Source organism: Nematolebias whitei, chromosome 12 (genome assembly GCF_014905685.2).
Source record: "Nematolebias whitei isolate Nwh7 chromosome 12, NemWhi1, whole genome shotgun sequence".
In the NCBI taxonomy this organism is placed as follows: domain Eukaryota; kingdom Metazoa; phylum Chordata; class Actinopteri; order Cyprinodontiformes; family Rivulidae; genus Nematolebias; species Nematolebias whitei.
In genome coordinates, this window is record NC_056509.1 from 38,213,072 (window position 1) to 38,232,200 (window position 19,129).

At 39.2% G+C, this 19,129-nt stretch overlaps 1 protein-coding gene across 1 annotated transcript; it reads left to right on the top strand.

Moving 5' to 3' along the window:
• The first annotated feature begins 1,794 nt into the window (after window positions 1-1,794).
• Window positions 1,795-15,565, top strand: rhag (Rh associated glycoprotein). The gene is made up of 10 exons (XM_037685545.1): window positions 1,795-1,969; window positions 7,199-7,382; window positions 8,772-8,922; window positions 9,032-9,179; window positions 10,624-10,790; window positions 10,887-11,024; window positions 12,524-12,645; window positions 12,746-12,816; window positions 12,934-13,007; window positions 15,168-15,565. Exons 1-10 carry the CDS (start codon window positions 1,798-1,800, stop codon window positions 15,240-15,242), a joined length of 1,302 nt encoding a protein of 433 aa, XP_037541473.1. The 5' UTR covers window positions 1,795-1,797; the 3' UTR covers window positions 15,243-15,565.
• The last annotated feature ends 3,564 nt before the right edge of the window (window positions 15,566-19,129 follow it).

A 19,129-nucleotide genomic window follows, 5' to 3' on the forward strand; every position in this document is an offset into this window, starting at 1 on the left:
ACATGTCTGCTTTGGGATCTCACCTGTTTGGGTCATCGGCTGCGCACGTCAGCTGAGTGCAGCGGCTGAATGAAGGTCCATTTGGGCGATGGATCACTTCTTGGCAGTATAGTCCCATCTGAAGCTTAACTGAATTTTATTTCACCTGTTTCAAGACCGATTAGCTCAAAATGAAATGGCTGCATGCGGCTCGTGATTGTATGGCAAGCCATGTTGCTATATAATTGGATCGCGACTGATCCGTTGATGCAATGCAAAGCCCGACATCGACCCAACCCGCCCATCCTGCACATTATTATGGCCCGGCCCGAATTTGGGTCAGGCAGGGCTGGGCTTTGGGCCCGGGTTATAAATGACAGCTCTACTTCGGATGCACCATTCCTCTGCCCGGCGGCAGCAGGGACGAACACAGCCACAGAGGGTAAACATTGATTTCCTGGTGAAAGTGAGTGATGGCAGCCTGCAGATGCTTCACGGGTATCAGCATGTCCTGCACCACATGGTGCTGTTCGTACGGACGCCTGATGGTCTCTCCCTGGGTGATGAAAAGAAGGAAGAAAGTTGGAATTTCTTAAACTCTACTAACTTTCTAAAGCAACTACTGTATAAGGTGCTTTAAGTTTTGCCCAACTTTATGCTTTCTACCTTATACGTCTATTTACTAGGAGTTAAGTAAAATTTTGAGCTGTCTAGAAACACAAATGAGGCAGACCGATGCTGCACACCGGCGTTCACCTTTTACTATGGACATTGTTCGGTTGAGAAAACAGCAACAAACTAAACAAACGGTGTCATGCAAAAGTGCAGCACGACGGCTCAGAGGTTAACACTGTTGCCTCACAGCAAGAAGGTCCTGGGTTCAATCCCCGGTTGGACCTGGGATCTTTCTTTGTGGAGTTTGCATGTTCTTCTCGTGCTTGTGTGGGTTTTCTTTGGGTATTCCGGTTTCCTCCCACAGACCAAAAACATGCATGTTAGGCTGCTTCAGGCCCAGGCCTCCCTTACAAAAGAGATCTGTGATCTCAATGGGATTTGCCTGGTTAAATAAAGGTTAATAAAATATCAGCTAACGCGGTGTTCTTGTAGACCCAGTGTGCCATTTTTGAGAAGGAGTTGTTTTTAAGCCTGAGGGGGAGAATAAAAAAAAAGGTGGGCTCGTTTGAGTAAACATTAGCTCATTCTGTTCACATACTCTGAGCATGAAATGCATTGCATGACGTTGCACAAAAACATTATTTTGTTTTGTTTTTTGCATCCTTCAATGGATGCTAGGCTTCTAATTGATGCTGATGTTATTTTAAGACAACAAAAATCCACTTTGGCCTTGTTTAGACTCACCTTTGGCTCATCACTCCAGTCAGAATTATTATTTTTCCTCCAAACTGTCATTCAAAGAGCTATCTACAACAGGTAAGATATTAACTGTTCACACCCTTCTGCAGGAACACCAACTCAGAAAATCTGAACTATTTCTTTAAATTAAAAATAAAGTTTGACAATAAAAAATAAGACGTTATAATCATGTATTTCTCTCCTGAACGTTTGGTGTCATTACATTTGTGTTTGTCTTTGGCCTCTCAACCGTCCACAGAGGAAACCCATCCCTCAGCAAAGTGTACCGTGTGGGGGGTGGGTGGGTCTTCTGCCTTGCCATTGGTCACAACGAACCCTGGACCAGTTTAAAACCAGTTGTGGCTTTCTTCCCCCTTTTTCCACAGCTCAACCCCCAAATACAGACAGACAGGGAGGGACGGACTCGCTGAGAGCTGCTGAGAGATAAGCAGAGTTGGTCTGAGGATGCCTGCGTACGCCACCAACATGAGGCTGAAGTTCCCCATCCTGGCCTTGATTCTGGAGGTCCTCACCATCATCCTGTACGCGGTGTTTGTGGTCTACGATGATGGGAAAGATCACCATGATCCCCACAGTCACAATAAAACTGAAGACAAGCCTTTGGAGCTCTATCCCAGTAAGTCTGCACTCTGCGGGGGGCCGTTCAGATAAATACCTCAGTGTTTGCCTGCTACTTCTGGCAAGTTATGCTACATCATATTTATATAATGCATATCAAATATATATTAGATAAAACTGTATTTTAGACTTGTGTGAGCTGAAAAAGGCTGCATAATTTCACAAGAAAAACAAGTCACAGATGCTTTTTCATTGTTTGGCAAACAAAAAATTGCAGCATTTGACAGTTTTGCATGTTTTTAAGAACAGATTTTTGCAGATCTCTAAAAGAACATGGAGCAGAAAAGTGAAAAGGATTCTGCAGGGGAAATGTCTTCTCACCTGATTTACATTACTGTGACCAACAGGGTCATTAGGAGCAGCCAGATGGAAGCTGCAAGAGAAAAATGCAGCTTTTGTTGCATCTAAGCATCTAATTTTAAAGGTTCTTTGGTGTGACTTTTAGGAAGCGCTAGGCAGTTTCTACAGTTGAACTCCTCTCTGCATTTGAAATACTTATCTGCATTGAGATAGTAGCAGCTACAAACTGCTGCTTTACTGTCCAAATGTCTGCCAGTGTTTGGGTGGGGCAGGCGTGACTCCCCAAGATTAGTTCAACCTCAAAAATGGGACGTTTTTCACTTCAGATAGGACAATTCAGTTGAATGAAACTGTCCATTTGAACCAAAACTGATGGATGAAGAATTTTCTATGTTTTTAAACATTTGCTTTGCTTTAAAACTCATTTGTCCTATGTAGACTTTTTGACTCACGTTGTCTTTCTTGAAATATTTGAATGTGATTTTGTCTTTTTCTACAAATATCTGCAAACAAAGCTGAGTAAAAAGCTAAATGAAAATAGGAGCTGCATGAGACATGAAAACATCCACAACTTGATACATACATCCATCTGCAATTATGGTTTTAAAGGAAGACAAATAGGCAGATTGTCATGAAAAAGTTCAAATTATAACGTTTGAAAAAAAAGGCAATTTCAGCTACTTCTTAAAAATCCAGTGTAATAATCTAAACTAAGAAAAAATCTCTACATTTTTATGTATGTTAAGAAGTGTAAAGAGAACCAAGATCAAAACTAATTGGTTGCCAGTGGCTGGTTAGGGTCACCACGGTAACCACACACCTGTGACTGACACTCCCTGACAGCCAATTTAAGGGCAGACAGAAACAGACTGAAAAATAAGTCTCTAACCATCTTAGAAATTCTTGAATTTTGAATTGTAGAAGACACTGATGGTCAGGTGAAACTTTGTGTTTCTTCACTGTTTCATGTAGGAGATATAAGTTACAAAGACCTTTTGCTTCTAGTTTTAAGGAAAATACTCTGCAGCCTGTGGGGGGATTGGAAGAAAACAAACCTTTTAGCATATGGAGACATACTGGGTGAAAGAAGACAAAAAGTTTTATGGTTTGATGCACGATTTATAGTAGGGTAGTTGTGGGAGTAGGAGGAGTTTCTTTGCTAAGGTTTAGAAATTTTTAGCCACCTCAAAAGTTGAACTGTATGACATCATCAACTGTCAGCTGATCATTCTGCGAATAAAATCCTAAAACTTTACAGGAATAAAAAAGTTTGAAGCGTGCGTCAATGTTACATGCAGACATCTAAATGATCATCACGAAAAAAGAACATTTTAAAATGAAACCACAGTTCGCCTTCTTGAGGTAACTCTCGGCTACTACCACACTAAATTTTAGCTCCGTGTCTATAAAACTGACTTAGGTGTAGCCATTAGCTAATCAGTTGTAATCCTTTTTTCAGAGTTTCCTTGAAAACCATTTCAGTGGTTCATGAAATATTTTGCTAACAGACACAGACAAAAAGACATTTGCAGGTGCATGATCTCCCATCTGACAGGCAATATCTTTAAATCACCCAAGTACATTCCAGTGTACATTCCAGTGTGTTACATTCCAATGTATATTCCAGTGCAATTTAGCAACACATGTTTCTAATTTCATCGTATTGAGCGTCTGATGTGCAACATGAACACATCAAAGGCAGAGTCGTGCATTGCTCCAAATAATTAATCCATAATTTTTACTCCGCTTACATCACTCCTCTGCAGAACCTCCTCAGGGGAGAACCTTCCCTTCCTGTCTTGACTCTCCTGCACAGTGTTACCTAACAGCTGCTTTTTCCAGCTTTCATCTCAGACTACCGTTCTGTACGACCCCTCGCTGCAAGTAGTTGGAGTCACCCAGCTGGGACTCAGACAGGGCTTCAAAGAATAACTCAAGAGAGAAGCGAGTTTTCTCAGCTTCATTTGGCTTTAAGCCCAATCTGATATCCGAACATTAATGGGCACATGTCGTGCTCAGCGCTGATAACGTTGATCAAAAGAGAGGATGAGGAGATATGGAGAACGTTTTGGTCTAATCAAGATCAATTAAATCAGTGACCTCCATTAAAAACTCGTAAATAACAGAGGGTTATTTTTTCCCAGACAAAAGCAGATCTGATATGCATATTTATTGTAAATGCTGTTCATGAAATAAGTGTGGATACAGTTTATCTACCACATTAAACTAGTTTGTGCAGTTTGAACATATGCTAATTCGTATGCATTTTGGGAAAATGTGTTCTGAATTACCGTATTTTCCAGCATATAAGTCGCAGTTTTTTTGCCTAGATTTGTCAGTCCTGCAAGATATACATCGAAGCGACTTATATACGTTTGTTTTTCTCTCCCATATTTATAATGCAATTTTTGACTGACGCTTTAAATTCTGAAGAACTTTCGAAGTCCTTCCGTGCGCACTCGCTTCACTCAGCTGGTGCAGGCGGAAGAACGCTAGAGAGCTAGCAACACTGGCCGTGATGGATGGATGTATGGATGGATGGATGGATGGCACTGCGCCACCCAGGCAAAATGAAGCTATTTTGACCATTAAATAAATGCATAATAAACGCAACGGGTCAGCAGCGATGCATAATAAATGCGACTTATACGCTGAAGCAACTTATACGCTGGAAAATATGGTAAACATAAGTGAGCTTAATGTTGTAAACATCTGCAGGCCTTCACAACTAAAGACGCAAATGGGACATAAAAGAAAAAAAAACATTATTAACATGTCTAAATAAAATAAAAGTAGGTTAGCCATGTTAAGAAAGATAATCTGGCCATTTTTGAAGTGATGTTCTTTCAAAAGTGTGTCAGTGGAGGAGTCAGGAGCTTTCTCACTTCAAACAGCAGTGAGTGAGAGATTCAGGTTATAAGGCTGATCGGGTTATAAGCTCCTCGGATGAGGAGCGAAACGTCTTCTGTTACAAATAAAGTCCACTTGTTTTTGGATTGAACGCGTTTTGAATTCATCATGTCCTGGATGACTGAGAATCTTCACCAGCAACAGTTAAAGGTCCTTCTAGGGACAGGTGTTGCGAATGAGCTTTAACTATAATACACATGCTCAGCACATGAACAGCGACACGGTTGTTCTGTTGTAAGAACAGCAGCAAACTACAAACGGTGCTATGCAAAAGTGCAGCGGGTTTTTTTTTTAGCTAATGTATAGTTTGTTTGTTTGTTTTTTTTTAAAGTGGAGAAAGAGTTTATGAGAAACAGTTGTTTTATAAGTCTGAATAACAAATGGACTCTCAGTCACAAATGACCAGACTATCCCTTTAAGCTAAGCAGGTTCGGATGTCACAAGAGTGTCTCACCTACCTTTCAAAAGGAATTAAACCGACTTGTTTCTCAAATTATAAAATATGTCTGGATTCAGGAGTGCCACCAAAGGGGGGATCAGGGGGGCAGGGGCCCCTCATATAAATTTACTGCTACACCCTCACAACCCACTGGACAAACAGTTTTATCCTATAAGTCATGTACTTTTGCTATGTGTGCTTTAATTCTCCATAGATGTTTGGGATTAGCAGAATAAGTCAGGTCCTTATTAACTAAAAAAGTGAATTTATTTAGAATATAATATAAAAAAAATATCTAAGGTGAACAAAATAAATATAGTATTAAAAACCTGCCTTCTTATCAAGGTCTCAGGAGATTATTTGACATAATTTTTTATTTTATTTCAATAATTATTAATAGGGAAGACAAGCTTCAACAGAGTGACTGTGCATCTAGTAATATAATCTGTAATATAAAAAAAAATAGACGCACGTCAAAAGGTGAGTCCCTAACTCCTTTAAGTTGTTTTTTTGTTTTTTTTCAAACAGCCACTATAAAGTACTCTGATTGTTTTGGCTTTTGTTTTTGACCCCACCCCAAGATTTTTAGTTTATAAAAAAAAACTAAAAACATTTTGGGCGTTGCCCCAGCAATAAACAGTCAAAACATGGATTACACCAACCGTTCATCAAGAACTGAGGAAATGAGTCCTATTGTGTCCCGGCCCACGTGTATCCACCTTGATGGATTCCCCACATGAGAAGCTCATCACATCGAGCTTAAATGCTCAGAGGAAACAGGAGCCTGATTTCCTGATTTAAAGCACCTGGACTTAACCCTCCAAAAGTGTTCACTTATTAGTCTGCTCTTACAGCCACAACAATTTTATTTACTAAATTAACAACTGTTTGGAGGATGCATACCACCCACCTCCTTGCATGATAAAGTTTGAAACAACAATCCTGCGTGATCTGTACCCGTTGACCCAACCTTGTTAGATTTAACTGACTGAGTTGTAGCCAGTTTGCTAAGGTTGGTTAGCTGCAGCAGCCATCTTCACTTGTACGGCGTAACCAATGATTGTTTTCTGAGTTTCTTTGAAATCCACCCATTGGTTCATGGGATGTTTTGCTAACAGACAGACAGCCCAGTCGCCCACCTTTCATGGCTATGGGTGATAATAAACCTGAAATATGATCCATATCAGCTCTCAGGTGGTCTTTTTCAACGCAACAACTAACAAGAGTCTCCAAATTAGTCTTTTTCTTTGTGACTTTATTATGAGTTTAAACTTATTTAGATCACATGAACTTAATTTAACAAAGAGGCAACAGACCAAGTCAGTTTTTCCCCCCCACACAGAATGTCACGGTGGGATTAAATTGCTTTTGCAGTTGGCAAGTCAAAACAGACAAGGCAACCCTTGTTGAGGAAAATGACTCTTGTCAAGTCCAAAAGTCATTTGAACTAAAAATAAAAGAAAGAACTCCTCCTGTGCCAAATACCTCACGTCAAACAGAGTTTTATTAAATCTTCATCTGATTGAATTTCAAGTCCTCGTGTATCTGCAGAAGTGACCTCTCCTCTCATGTCTCCAGTGTTTCAGGATGTCCACGTGATGATCTTCATTGGTTTCGGCTTCCTCATGACATTCCTCAAGAAGTACGGGTTCAGCAGCGTGGGCGTCAACCTGCTGCTGGCTGCCTTCGGCTTACAGTGGGGGCTCCTCATGCAGGGCATCTGGCACCTGGATGGTGGCAAGATCAAAGTCAGCATCTTCAAGTGCGTCTCTGAAAGGATTGATGTTTTTTTTAGCATTTCTTAATGCAGTTTATCAGAAATGTGCAAAAGCCTTAAATGTTTTTTTAACAGGTTTTAGCTGTCAAAATACAGTGTGAAAGTTAAGCATTGAATGATTGCTGAAATTAGATGATGCAACTGTCTAAAAGTGAGTTGTTACGCTTAAAACGAGCAGACCAGTAGCTAAAACCAACAGAACACAAGCTAAAAGCTGCAGAGTGGTAGCTAAAATTATGGATAACAATAGCTAAAGAAAAGGAGCAGAACAGATGTGAAAAATAAGCTAAACAGTACCTGAAAGCAGCAAAACATTTGCTAAAGCTAAAATTAACAAAACAGCAGCTAAAATTAGCATAACAGATGGTTGTTATCAAATTAGATACAGACAATAATAAAAGAGTAGCTAAAAGTGGTTAAAAAATGTTAGATAGAATGAGCAAAGTAGTAGCTAAAATTAGCAAAACATGCTAATATTGTACAAAACCTTAACTAGATGCTAAAGCAAACATTTGCTAAATATTAACTGAAATTTGTTAAACTGAAGTTAAAAACAGCAGAATGGTGGTTATGAGCTACAAGTAGCAGCAATACAATAGCTAAAAGCTGCAGAGTGGTAGCTAAAATTATGGATAACAATAGCTAAATAAGAGTAGCAGAACAGATGCAAACAAATAAGCTAAACAGTGGCCGAAAGCAGCAAAACATTTGCTAAAGCTAAAACTAACAAAACAGTAGCTAAAATTAGCATAATAGATGGTTGAGTTATCAAACTAGATGCAGAAAATTGTAAAAGAGTAGCTAAAAGTGGTTAAAAATGTTATGGATAACAATAGCTAAAGAAAAGGAGCAGAACAGATGTGAAAAATAAGTAGTATCTAACAAATCTAACTATCTAACAAAGTAGTACTTAAATTAGCGAAATATGTTACTATTAGCAAAACCTTAACTAGACGCTAAAGCAAACATTTGCTAAATATTAACTCAAATTTGCTTAACTTAAGTTAAAAGCAACAGAATGGTGGTTATGGGCTAAAAGTAGTAATACAATAGCTTAAAGTAGCAGAACTGTAGCTTAACAGAAAAAAAGGCTATAAAAAGTAGCTAAAGAAGGCAAAATAAGAAGAACCTGTTGAAGCAGACTTCAAATAAAACATTTTTTATGGAACTAAAGAGATGTTTATGGGGAAAACATTTGTAAATAAAGCTAAAATTTTCAAAAAGTTACAAAAACCAGAAGCCAGAGCCCCGGTCTCCTGAAACAGACAAACATTTTGAATTATAAAAGGTTAAAATAGCAAAACATTGTTAAAATGTACATTAAAATAAACTAATGAATGCTGAAGTATCAACCAGTTCTTCTCCGTCCCTCAGAATGATCAATGCAGACTTCAGCACGGCCACGGTCCTGATCTCCTTTGGTGCCGTTCTGGGTAAAACCAGCCCCGTTCAGCTCCTCATCATGACCATTCTGGAGATCACCATCTTCTCCATCAATGAGCACCTGGTGGCAGAAATTCTGGGAGTAGGTTTATAAAGAACACACACACCTGCCTATTAATCATCATTACACATAGAAGTGTTCTTCTGGAAAACAGGATTGCATGAAACACTGAAAAATGTATTTTTTCCAGGCTAATGATGTTGGAGCATCGATGATCATCCATGCGTTTGGAGCCTACTTCGGCTTGGCTGTGGCTCGAGTTCTTTACCGGCCTAATTTAAGAGACAGGCATGAGAACGACGGATCTGTTTACCACTCTGACATGTTTGCTATGATCGGTGAGAAACCACTACCTGCTAAAACATTTTATATGCTTACTGCCTGCACAGGTTTTATTTTTAATGCAACATTCTCAGTCAACGCATGTTCACTTTCACGTCTGATGATACATTTCATTTGATCAGATGTCAGAATTTCTCAAATGAAATCCTGGAGCGGCTTTGGAAACTGGAGGGTCGTCATCATGTCACTCTCATTCATAAAAGGATTGTTTGCAGTCAACAGCTGTTTATTTGTCTGTCACTGTTTGTCCCATTAAATCAGTCGCCCACAGTACCTCAGTAATGGAGCTGGTGGCTACACTGTTTGGGTCCAATAAATGCACAGAAACCCATGAAGAAAGGTGCATGTTGCTGATTATAATTAACCTGGTTATCAAACACGGTGATTAGCAAATCATACTGTCCATCCATCCGTCCATCTTTTACCCTAGTTCTGGGGTTGGGCCACAGGGGCAGCATTAAGCAGGCAGGCTCAGATCTTTCCACAGCCACCTCTTCCAGCTCTTCTAGGAGGACTCTAAGGCGTTCCCAAGGCCAGCTGATGGATGTACCCCCTGATCGAATAAGCCTGGAAAACCTCCCTGGGGAGGCGTTCAGAGAGCATCCTTATCAGATGCCTGAACCTCCTCAACTGGCTCCTCTCGATATGGAGGAGCAGCAGCTCTACTCCAAGTATCTCCGGGACAGCTGAACTTCTCACCCTATCTGCCTAGCTGCCCTGTGGAGAAAACACATGTCAACCACCGGTGTCTGCGATCTCATTCTTTCAGTCACTACCCAGAGTTTGTAGCCATAGGTGAGGGTAGGAACTGACTGATCGGTTAACAGAGAGCTTTGACTTGCATTTAACTCCTTCTTCACCATAACGGACCGGCACAAAGTATGCAATACGGTAGAAACTGCATCAGTCGGTCTGTTGATCTCACGCTCCATTCTTCCCGCACTCATGAAGAAAACCCTGAGATACTTGAACTTGAGTATATCAGTCGCTCCCGGCCCAGAGAGTGCAATCCACGATTTTTGGACTGAGGACCATGGCCTCAGATTGTTTCACACTCGGTTATAAACCACAGTAGTGAGAGCAGGAGATCACGGCACGATGAAAGTAACGTAAAATAATCCTCATCGCGAGCATGTTATAAAATAAAGGACTGGCATTCTCTGAAGAAGTTCTTATGAGCCACTGCTTATTGTGTTTGCAATTTGTTAACGTTAAGAGTACATGTTAGGGACGACTCACAGCTGCTGCCTCCTCAAATTCTATCTCAACATCTGTAGAAAGGACTAAGTTAAAACCATTTATGTGTTTGAGAACAATAGTTAGCTGTGGTGGCCATTTTAAACAGGGCTGACTCAAAAAGTTATTCAGTTTTTCATGTGCATTTCTGAGAGTTAAGTAAAAAGTGGGTGTGCACTGTGTGCTAATTCTCTTCTCCTGCAGGAACTGTCTTCCTGTGGATGTTCTGGCCCAGTTTTAACTCGGCCATCGCCGACCCGGGCCTCCCTCAGCTCACCGCAGTGATCAACACCTACCTCTCCCTGGCCGCCTGCGTGCTCTCGGCCTACGCCATCTCCAGCCTGGTGGAGCACAAAGGAAAACTGGACATGGTCGGCCTCCTTCCCCTCCAACATCCACAATCTAAACTCGTTTTTAACTAAATTGTTCAGGCAACAACTTGCTTATATGCGTTCATCTTTATTTAGGTGCACATTCAGAATGCCACCTTGGCTGGTGGAGTGGCAGTGGGAACTTGCGCTGACATGAACATCGATCCATTTGGGGCCATGCTGATTGGATTTGTTGCTGGCATCGTCTCCACTCTGGGCTTCAAGTACCTCTCTGTGAGTCAACAAAGTCATTACAGCCATCTTTTGTGTTTGTTACAGTCACTTAGGTGTGTCAGCCATCTTGAATGTGATCAATTTCAAAATGTAACCCGTTGTAGAAGTCCAACCATTCATTTAAATGTGTCCAGTGGGTCAGGAGATATTTTGCTAACACAGGAACACGTAATTTTTTATCCTAAAAAAAAAATAATAAAGATTTGAAAATTTCAGCTAAAATTGATGTTTTCTCACTTTTGTCCCGTGTAAACTGTTAACTAGAGAAAATATTCAGCTAATAGCTGTACAGTAGTCCCTCGTTTATCGCGGGGGATCCGTACCCTGAAGCCCCGCGATAAGTGAAAAACTGTAAAGTGAATAGTAGTACAAGTAGTAAGTAGCTGTTTATTTTAATATATATATATATATATATATATATATATATATATATATATAAATATATATATATATATTCACCGCCTCTCTTTCTCTATTCAAGACTGCTCTGAAAACACATCTCTTTAGACTCGCTTATCCTTAACTTTGCTGTATGTATTTTATATTCTGTATGTAGTTTGTATTCTTTATGTATTTTATATTCTGTATGTAGTTCATATTCTTTATGTATTTTATATTCTGTATGTAGTTTATATTCTTTATGTATTTTATATTCTGTATGTATTTTATATTCTTTATGTAATTTATTTCTGTTGATCTTTGTTCTCACTGTAAAGTGTCCTTGGGTGTCCTGAAAGGCGCTTTTTAAATAAAATGATTATATATATATATATATATATATATATATATATATATATATATATATGGAGAGAGAGAGAGAGAGAGAGAGAGAGAGAGTTTGAAACCCTTCCCACACTCTTACAATATTCTAAACAATGTTTCTAAACTCTAAATGCTCTAAATGAGCACAGCATGTCATGATATCAGCTCTCTGCCTCCTGCTGCACTCTCGGCCCCGCCCACTTCTCTGCTCTGCAGCTGATCTCTGTGCAAAGCAGAGATCAGCTGATCAGCCGCAGGAGGGAGCTTCTCCCACAGCTGTGGGCTGCACACAAGTGATAAATCGTTTACAATAATTTATTTTCAATACAAATTCCATGCTGATCGTGCAGCTCATCCATTAATCAGCCATTGCGTGTCATGTCCAATCTTACTTTGAAAAACTTTAATCAGGGGTGGAGGGCCTCTACGGCTCTACCACTACAACTATGCCACAACTTTCTTAACTGATTTATTACTTTAACTCAGCATGCTTGTTTGTTTTTAAACTGAATTTCCAAGTTTGCTGGTCCAAAAACAAGGAAAAAAAAAGAAATCTGGAATGGTCTCAGCTGGTTCTGGAGAACTCTGATTAGCCTTCAATCGTTAAGTTACAGAGAAACGTATTGGGAGCAAATCAATTTAAACTAAATAGATTTTTTATTTTAAAAAGAAAATAAATGCACACCAGCTTTTAAATAAGAAGCTTGTTTAATTTTTTGTTTTTGCCTCATTTGTAGCCCGTCTTGGCCTCCAAACTGGGCATCCAGGATACCTGCGGAGTCCACAACCTGCACGGCATGCCCGGCATCCTCGGCGGCCTGGCTGGTATCATAGCTGTGGCTTTGGGGAAAAAAGACGGGTAAACCTTCCGCAAAATATAAATATATATATAAATAACACCTTTTCACATAAAACACCGTGTCTTTGCTTGGGAGTAATTCTACTTGTTTAAATCTCAGCTCTGCCTCCATGCAAGCCGCTGCCTTGGCTTCATCCATCGGGTTCGCTTTGATCGGAGGAGCCATTACAGGTGGGTGAAGGAACCGGAAACCCAAACACTTCAATTTAATCACTTAAATGAAAAGCTTTATGTTACACACAAAGACTCAACAGGAGAGTAATCAAACGGTTTATCTTCCTCTTCAAGGTTTAATAATGAAGCTGCCGTTCTGGGGTCAACCTCCGGACCAGAACTGCTTCGATGACTCACTTTACTGGGAGGTGAGAAATTCTTCACAAACGTTCCCGCCATTCTCAGAATGAGAGACGAACTCATCCGGTGTTCGGCTAATAACTAAATAAGACTCAGATCATCAGCGCAACCATTTGTTTAACACTAGGGCTTTCCCCGTTCTTAATTTTTCCAAACATTTTTGTTTTTCGATCTAACTGCTTCTTCGGTTCAGCTCATGAAGGAGACATGTTGTGACTTATGTTTTTGGGAACTTTTATACTTAAAAAAAATTATTATCTAATATTTTCCACATAGAAATACACTGAAAACTCTTTAACTGTTTTAAAATTATAGTTCTTTTATAATCTCCTGAGACCCAAGCTTTTGTTTGGTGGTTTTCTCTTTCTCCAAGGTACATGGGATTAGTAAGACCTAGTAAGTTAAATATCTAGGCTCTGTCATTGTACAGGAAATAGTTTTAGAAAAAATGATGTCTGCGTATGAGGATAGTAGGTTTACTTTTGCATTTTATATTTTTCTTTGCAAACTGGGGTCAGGAGGTCCCAATTACCTGTACTCTAAAAGCAAAAGTTCAGCTTTCTATGATAAGCAGTTTTCTAAAACAATGGTTCCCAATGCTGGTCCTTGAGGAACACCATCCTCCATGTTTTAGTTGTTTCTCTGCTTTGACACACAATCTGTATGAATGAGTGATGAACAGGCTTCTGCAGAACTTGAGGAAGTAATTGCATCACTGAATCAGGTGTGTTGGAGCAGAAAAAGAAAACATGCAGGATAGTGTTCCTCGAGGACCACGGTTGGGAACCATAACTCTAATAGATCAACGTCCTCATAAGAGGACCCACGGTCTCAGGATGTTAAGTCTGTTTCAGCAAACTTGCGCTCGTTTAGCTTTTCTTTACGCTTTAGATTTCAGCTAACCTTTTGCTACTTTTATATTTAGCCAGACTTTTATTACTTTTAAGATTTAGGTATTATTTTGTTAATTTTAGCTTATAGTAGGCATTTGTTACTTGCATCTATATAACCTTTTGCTACATTTAGCTAGCTTTTTGCTACTTTAGCTTTTAGATTGTTTCAATATTTTAGCTTTTGTATGCTTTTTGTTACTTTTAGCTGTCTGTTATAGCTTTTTGTTAGCCTTTGTACTTTTACCCTAACTTTTGCCTACCTTTATTTTTTTTAGCCAGCATTTTGCTATTCTTAGCTTTTAGCTAGTGTTCTGTTACTGTTCTGAGTTAACGTTTCTTCAGCTAATTTCAGCAGTCAGCTGAAATTTGCCAGGTGTGCAATGCAGCTTGTATGCTTTTACAAATGTTAGCTTTAGATGATAATTTTGATCATTTTAGCTTCTATCTAACATTTTAATACTTTTAGCTAACATTTTTCTACTTTAGACATTTAGTTAGCCTTTTGCTACTTTCAAGGTTTTACCTTTTGCTACTTTGGGCTGCAATTTTGTGACTTTTAGCTTTTTACTGACCTTTTGATACGTTTTTGTTTTTAACTGTCTTTTTGTTATTTTTAGCTTTTTGCTCTCTTTTAAAACAGATTCAAACAGATTCAAGAACAGTTTTTTCCTGAAAGCCATCACCCCACTGAACTCACATATGCACTGATTTAATCATCTAACCTCCCAAACCCCTGGACTTGTATTGTGCAACACACTGACATTTCATACTCTCAATCCCCTTAACTACCTCACTAATGTCCATAATGTGCAAGAGAATTGTGAAATACTTGTATTTTTTACTTTCATAGTGTTATTATATCTATATTGCGTAACATTTTTTATATTTTTAGTGTGCGTTTTTCTTAAGCATGTTTTTGCACTGAAAAAAGAAGTGGCTCTTAATTTTATTGTATTTGCGTATAATGACAATAAAGGCATTCTGATTCTAATTCTTTTCTTTAGCTTTTAGTTAAGTTTTGTTTTATTGTATGTTAGCATTTTGTTTATATCAGCATTTAGTTAGTTTTGTTTCTTTAACCTTTTAGTCATTTAGCACTCAGTGTTTACGCCGCATTTTTGTCAAAAATGTGAATTTTTCTCTAGTGCTGTTTTTATCATTTTAATCAAAAGTGTTTGTTGTAATTGTTTTTATATTTTACTCTGCTGATGTTTGTTTGCATCAATCATATTTGCATCGTTTAGGCCTGTAATGAAACCATGACGTGTCTTCTAGGTTCCTGAGGAAGAGGAGGAGAACGAAGGCAGTTTGGCTGCTGCAGAACAATCCAAGAACAAAGCAGAAGTTTAAATATCTGCTCCTCATCAGAAGAAGATGCCAGGAGTTTTCTTTAACTTCAGCTCTAGCTTTAAGCTACAGTAATGTGATCTGAAATACAGAATTTACAACCATTAAGCTAATCTTTTCACATCTCTTAAATATAAAGAGGCAGTTAATTTTATTTCATAGCTCAGGTTAAGTTTAAAATTAGCAAGGGAAGATGTACAGTAAACACACACACAAAAAAGCAAATTTTATCCGGATAAGAAAAGCATTTAAGTAAATTGATTTATATATAAAGAAAACAACCATAACTAAATAAAATTTTACTGAAAATTTTGATTTGATTTGAACAAAACAGCGTTTCCGAACCACTCTGTGCTGTCACTACAGGAAAACAGTAACTTTCATAAGCTTTTTTTAAGTAAAATTTGATATAGTTTTTAAAATTCATACAATCATGTTTCAAGATGGGCAGCACGGTGGCGCAACTGGTAGAGCTGCTGCCTCTCAGCGAACAGGTCCCTGGTTCAAACCCCGGTCCAGGGGCCTTCTGGGTGGAGTTTGCATGTTCTCTCCGTGCATGCGTGGGTTTTCTCCGGGTACTCCGGTTTCCTCCCACAGACCAAAAACATGCATGTTAGGCTGATTGGTAACTCTAAATTGTCCCTAGGTGTGAGTGAGAGAGTGAATGGTTGTTTGTCTCGTTTGTCTCTATGTGGCCCTGTGATGGACTTGCGACCTGTCCAGGGTGTACCCCGCCCCTCGCACAGTGATTGCTGGACATGGGCACCAGCGACCCCCGTGACCCAAAATGGAATAAGCAGGTAAATATAATGGATGGATGGATGTTTCAAGATGCCATTATCTATATAGCATGTTTTTTTTTACTTTTCCCCACATTTGGCACAATCAAGTCTGCTGAAACTGAAGACAAAAACAGGAAGTGAGCACGGCTTCCATCTGCAGCTTCACATTACCTCACTGGAGCCCGGGCCTCCTCAAGCGAGGGGTCAGAGTCCAATCACACGGGCAGGGATGGTCGCATAATCATCTTTAACTAATACGTATCTATAGCCCTTATCCTTATTTCTATCTGCGAGAACACTTCTACAGTTTAACATGAGATGACTCTTTTATTTGCTTTGTGGTCTTTGGAGCAGATGTGTTTTTTCGTGTACATACAGTTCAGTTCTCACGTGGATCGACACGGTCAGTTTTATCAAAGCTAACATTAACATCTGGTACTGGAAAAACTGCAGTTTTTCTTCAACCATGTTCTTTTTCTTTACTGATGATGACTGTTCGGCTCAGTTTTGAACCTCGAACTCATCGCTTTAATCCTTTCAGCGCTGAAATATTTCTTTTGCATCTGCTTTAACATAAATAGGAACGCTTGATGAAACTGACTACAAATAGATTATCACATAGATGTTTTTTAGGTTTGTTAAGTGATATATGATGCCAAAAAACACTGATTTGAATCAGATTTTTTTTTATGTTTTTTTATACAGTGGATACTGAGTCCTTTTTGTTTGATATACTAATACTGTCATAATAAAGATGTTTTTGTACAATAATGCTGTTTTGCATGGAAGTTTTTTTTTTTTAACAGATACAACAATCATTATTCACCCTAATGTTTTGTAGAATAGTGCCATAATTTAAATACTTGTTTAGTTTAATTAGTGATAACAATAAATTATACATATGAGTTAAATCAGTGATCATTCCACTGTTGATCGGTTGAAGGAGCTTGTTTAAATCTGTGGGATAGGTTTAAATATGTGTTATCTAGCACCATCAGGTGGCCAACATTAAATAATCATCAAACACTAGTCTTCCTCAGTCATCCTGGCTCTATCACGCGCTGATAGGATTTATTCAGTTGTGTTGTTCAATAAAATAAAAATAAACAAATGTCTGAACTTCTCCCTGATTTTCCAGATTGTCTGATTGTTGTCTGCTGCAGGTAAGACAGTGACCACCGATAACCATTTCCGCGAAGTGGCCACTTCAAAATATTCAAAATACAAAAGTGTGCTTTAAAATTCAACGCAACTGATAAAATGCTTTTAAAATATATCTGGAAAAGGAAGACATCTGGACTTGTACTTAAAAAAACAAAACTGTGCACTGGTTCAAATATTCAAGTGATTCTTCAAGTTAAAAGAATACCTCACATCTGTGGACTGAAGTGACGATTGTAACCGAGCTGGCTATGTATGAACATTTGAAATGAGAGTTTGTGAGGTTTTGTTCCTCTTTTTTTATTTCTTCCTATTTTGATGGGGTCCAAAAACACTTGTCTGTACATAAGAAAGTAAAACAAATAAATAAAACAAGCAAGCAGGGGCTGGGTGACAGTTCGTGGGAAGCGTAGAGCAAACATGAATAAACATTTTTGAAGCTGAAGTCAAAGTACCTTTCAAAATATCCGTTTTTTCAATGTATTTGATTTGTTCAATTGTGCAATAATATCTATAACAACCAATAATCTGTGTCATGACGTCACGTGATATACGTTGCTTGTCTAAAAAAGTTAAATCTGGTCCTCTGGACATTCAAAAAAACAAAACAAAGCACAACAACAAAAAAATGTAGAAACGTTTCGTCTCTCATCCAAGACACTTCCTCAGTCTGAGGAGCTGTGTTCAGCTCAGTCTCTTAAATAGCACCTTCTCAGAGTGGATCAACCAGTTTTGCTGCTGACAACCAAAACCAGCTGATCACATGCTCAAGAAGGACCATCAGCATAACAATGGATCATTAGCACACTGATGGCTGTTTACTATTCACAGAGGGCTGAGTGATACTAGCAATCACAGCATTGTAAGAGGGGGACAGTTGAACCCGGAGGTCTCCACCCCTGTTTAATGATGGACGATTTATTTTCACAAAGATGGCCTCCTTTACTCCTCTCTCAAACCATCGTTCCTCTCTATCCAGGATGTGCACATCTTCATCCCTGAAAGAGTGACCGCTGGCCTGGGGATGAGTGTAGACCGCAGAGTCCTGGCCTGATGATGTTGATCTTCTGTGCTGGTCCATCCTTTTGGCCAGTGGCTGTTTTGTTTCCCCGATGTAAAACTGATCACCCTCCTGACACTGAACAGCATACACAAAATTACTCTGTTTGTGCCGGGGGACTGGATCTTTGGGATGAACCAGTCTTTGCCGTAATGTATTTTGGGATTTAAAAGCCACTGGGACGTTATGTTTAGAAAATAAACGTCTCAGTTTCTCTGATACTCCCTCAACATATGGAATGACCACTGGTCTGGGTCTGGGTTCCTCCTTTTCACCTGATGGCTGACTGGAGTCCTGTTTGTTTCTTCTCTGCTTTCAGGAAGGCCCAGTTAGGATATCCACATTGCTCTAGAGCCTGTCTTGTGTAGGATTTCTCCTTCTGCCTGGCTCCTGAGCTAGTGGGGACGCTGTCTGCTCTGTGATACAGAGTCCTGATGACTCCTAACTTGTGCTCCAAAGGGTGATGGGAGTCAAACTGCAAATACTGGTCTGTGTGGGTGGGTTTGCGGTACACCTCAGTTTGCAAATGTCCTCTATCAGAGACTGAGACCTCAGTCCAAAAAAGCCAATCTGCCATTTTTTACATCTTCTCGTGTGAACTTGATGTATTTATCCACAGAGTTGATGTGGTCAGTAAAATGTTGGACTTCCTGAGATTTAATTTTAACCCAGGTGTCGTCAACATACCTGAACCAATGACTTGGTGGTGTCCCTGAAAACGACGTCAAGGCTCTCTTTTCTACCTCCTCCATGTACAGGTTGGCAACAATAGGAGAAACTGGAGACCCCATAGCACACCCATGTTTCTGCCTATAATATTGCTCCCCATATGTGAAGTATGTATGTATGTATGTATGTTTTATTTATTCATTTCATTTCATCCAAAC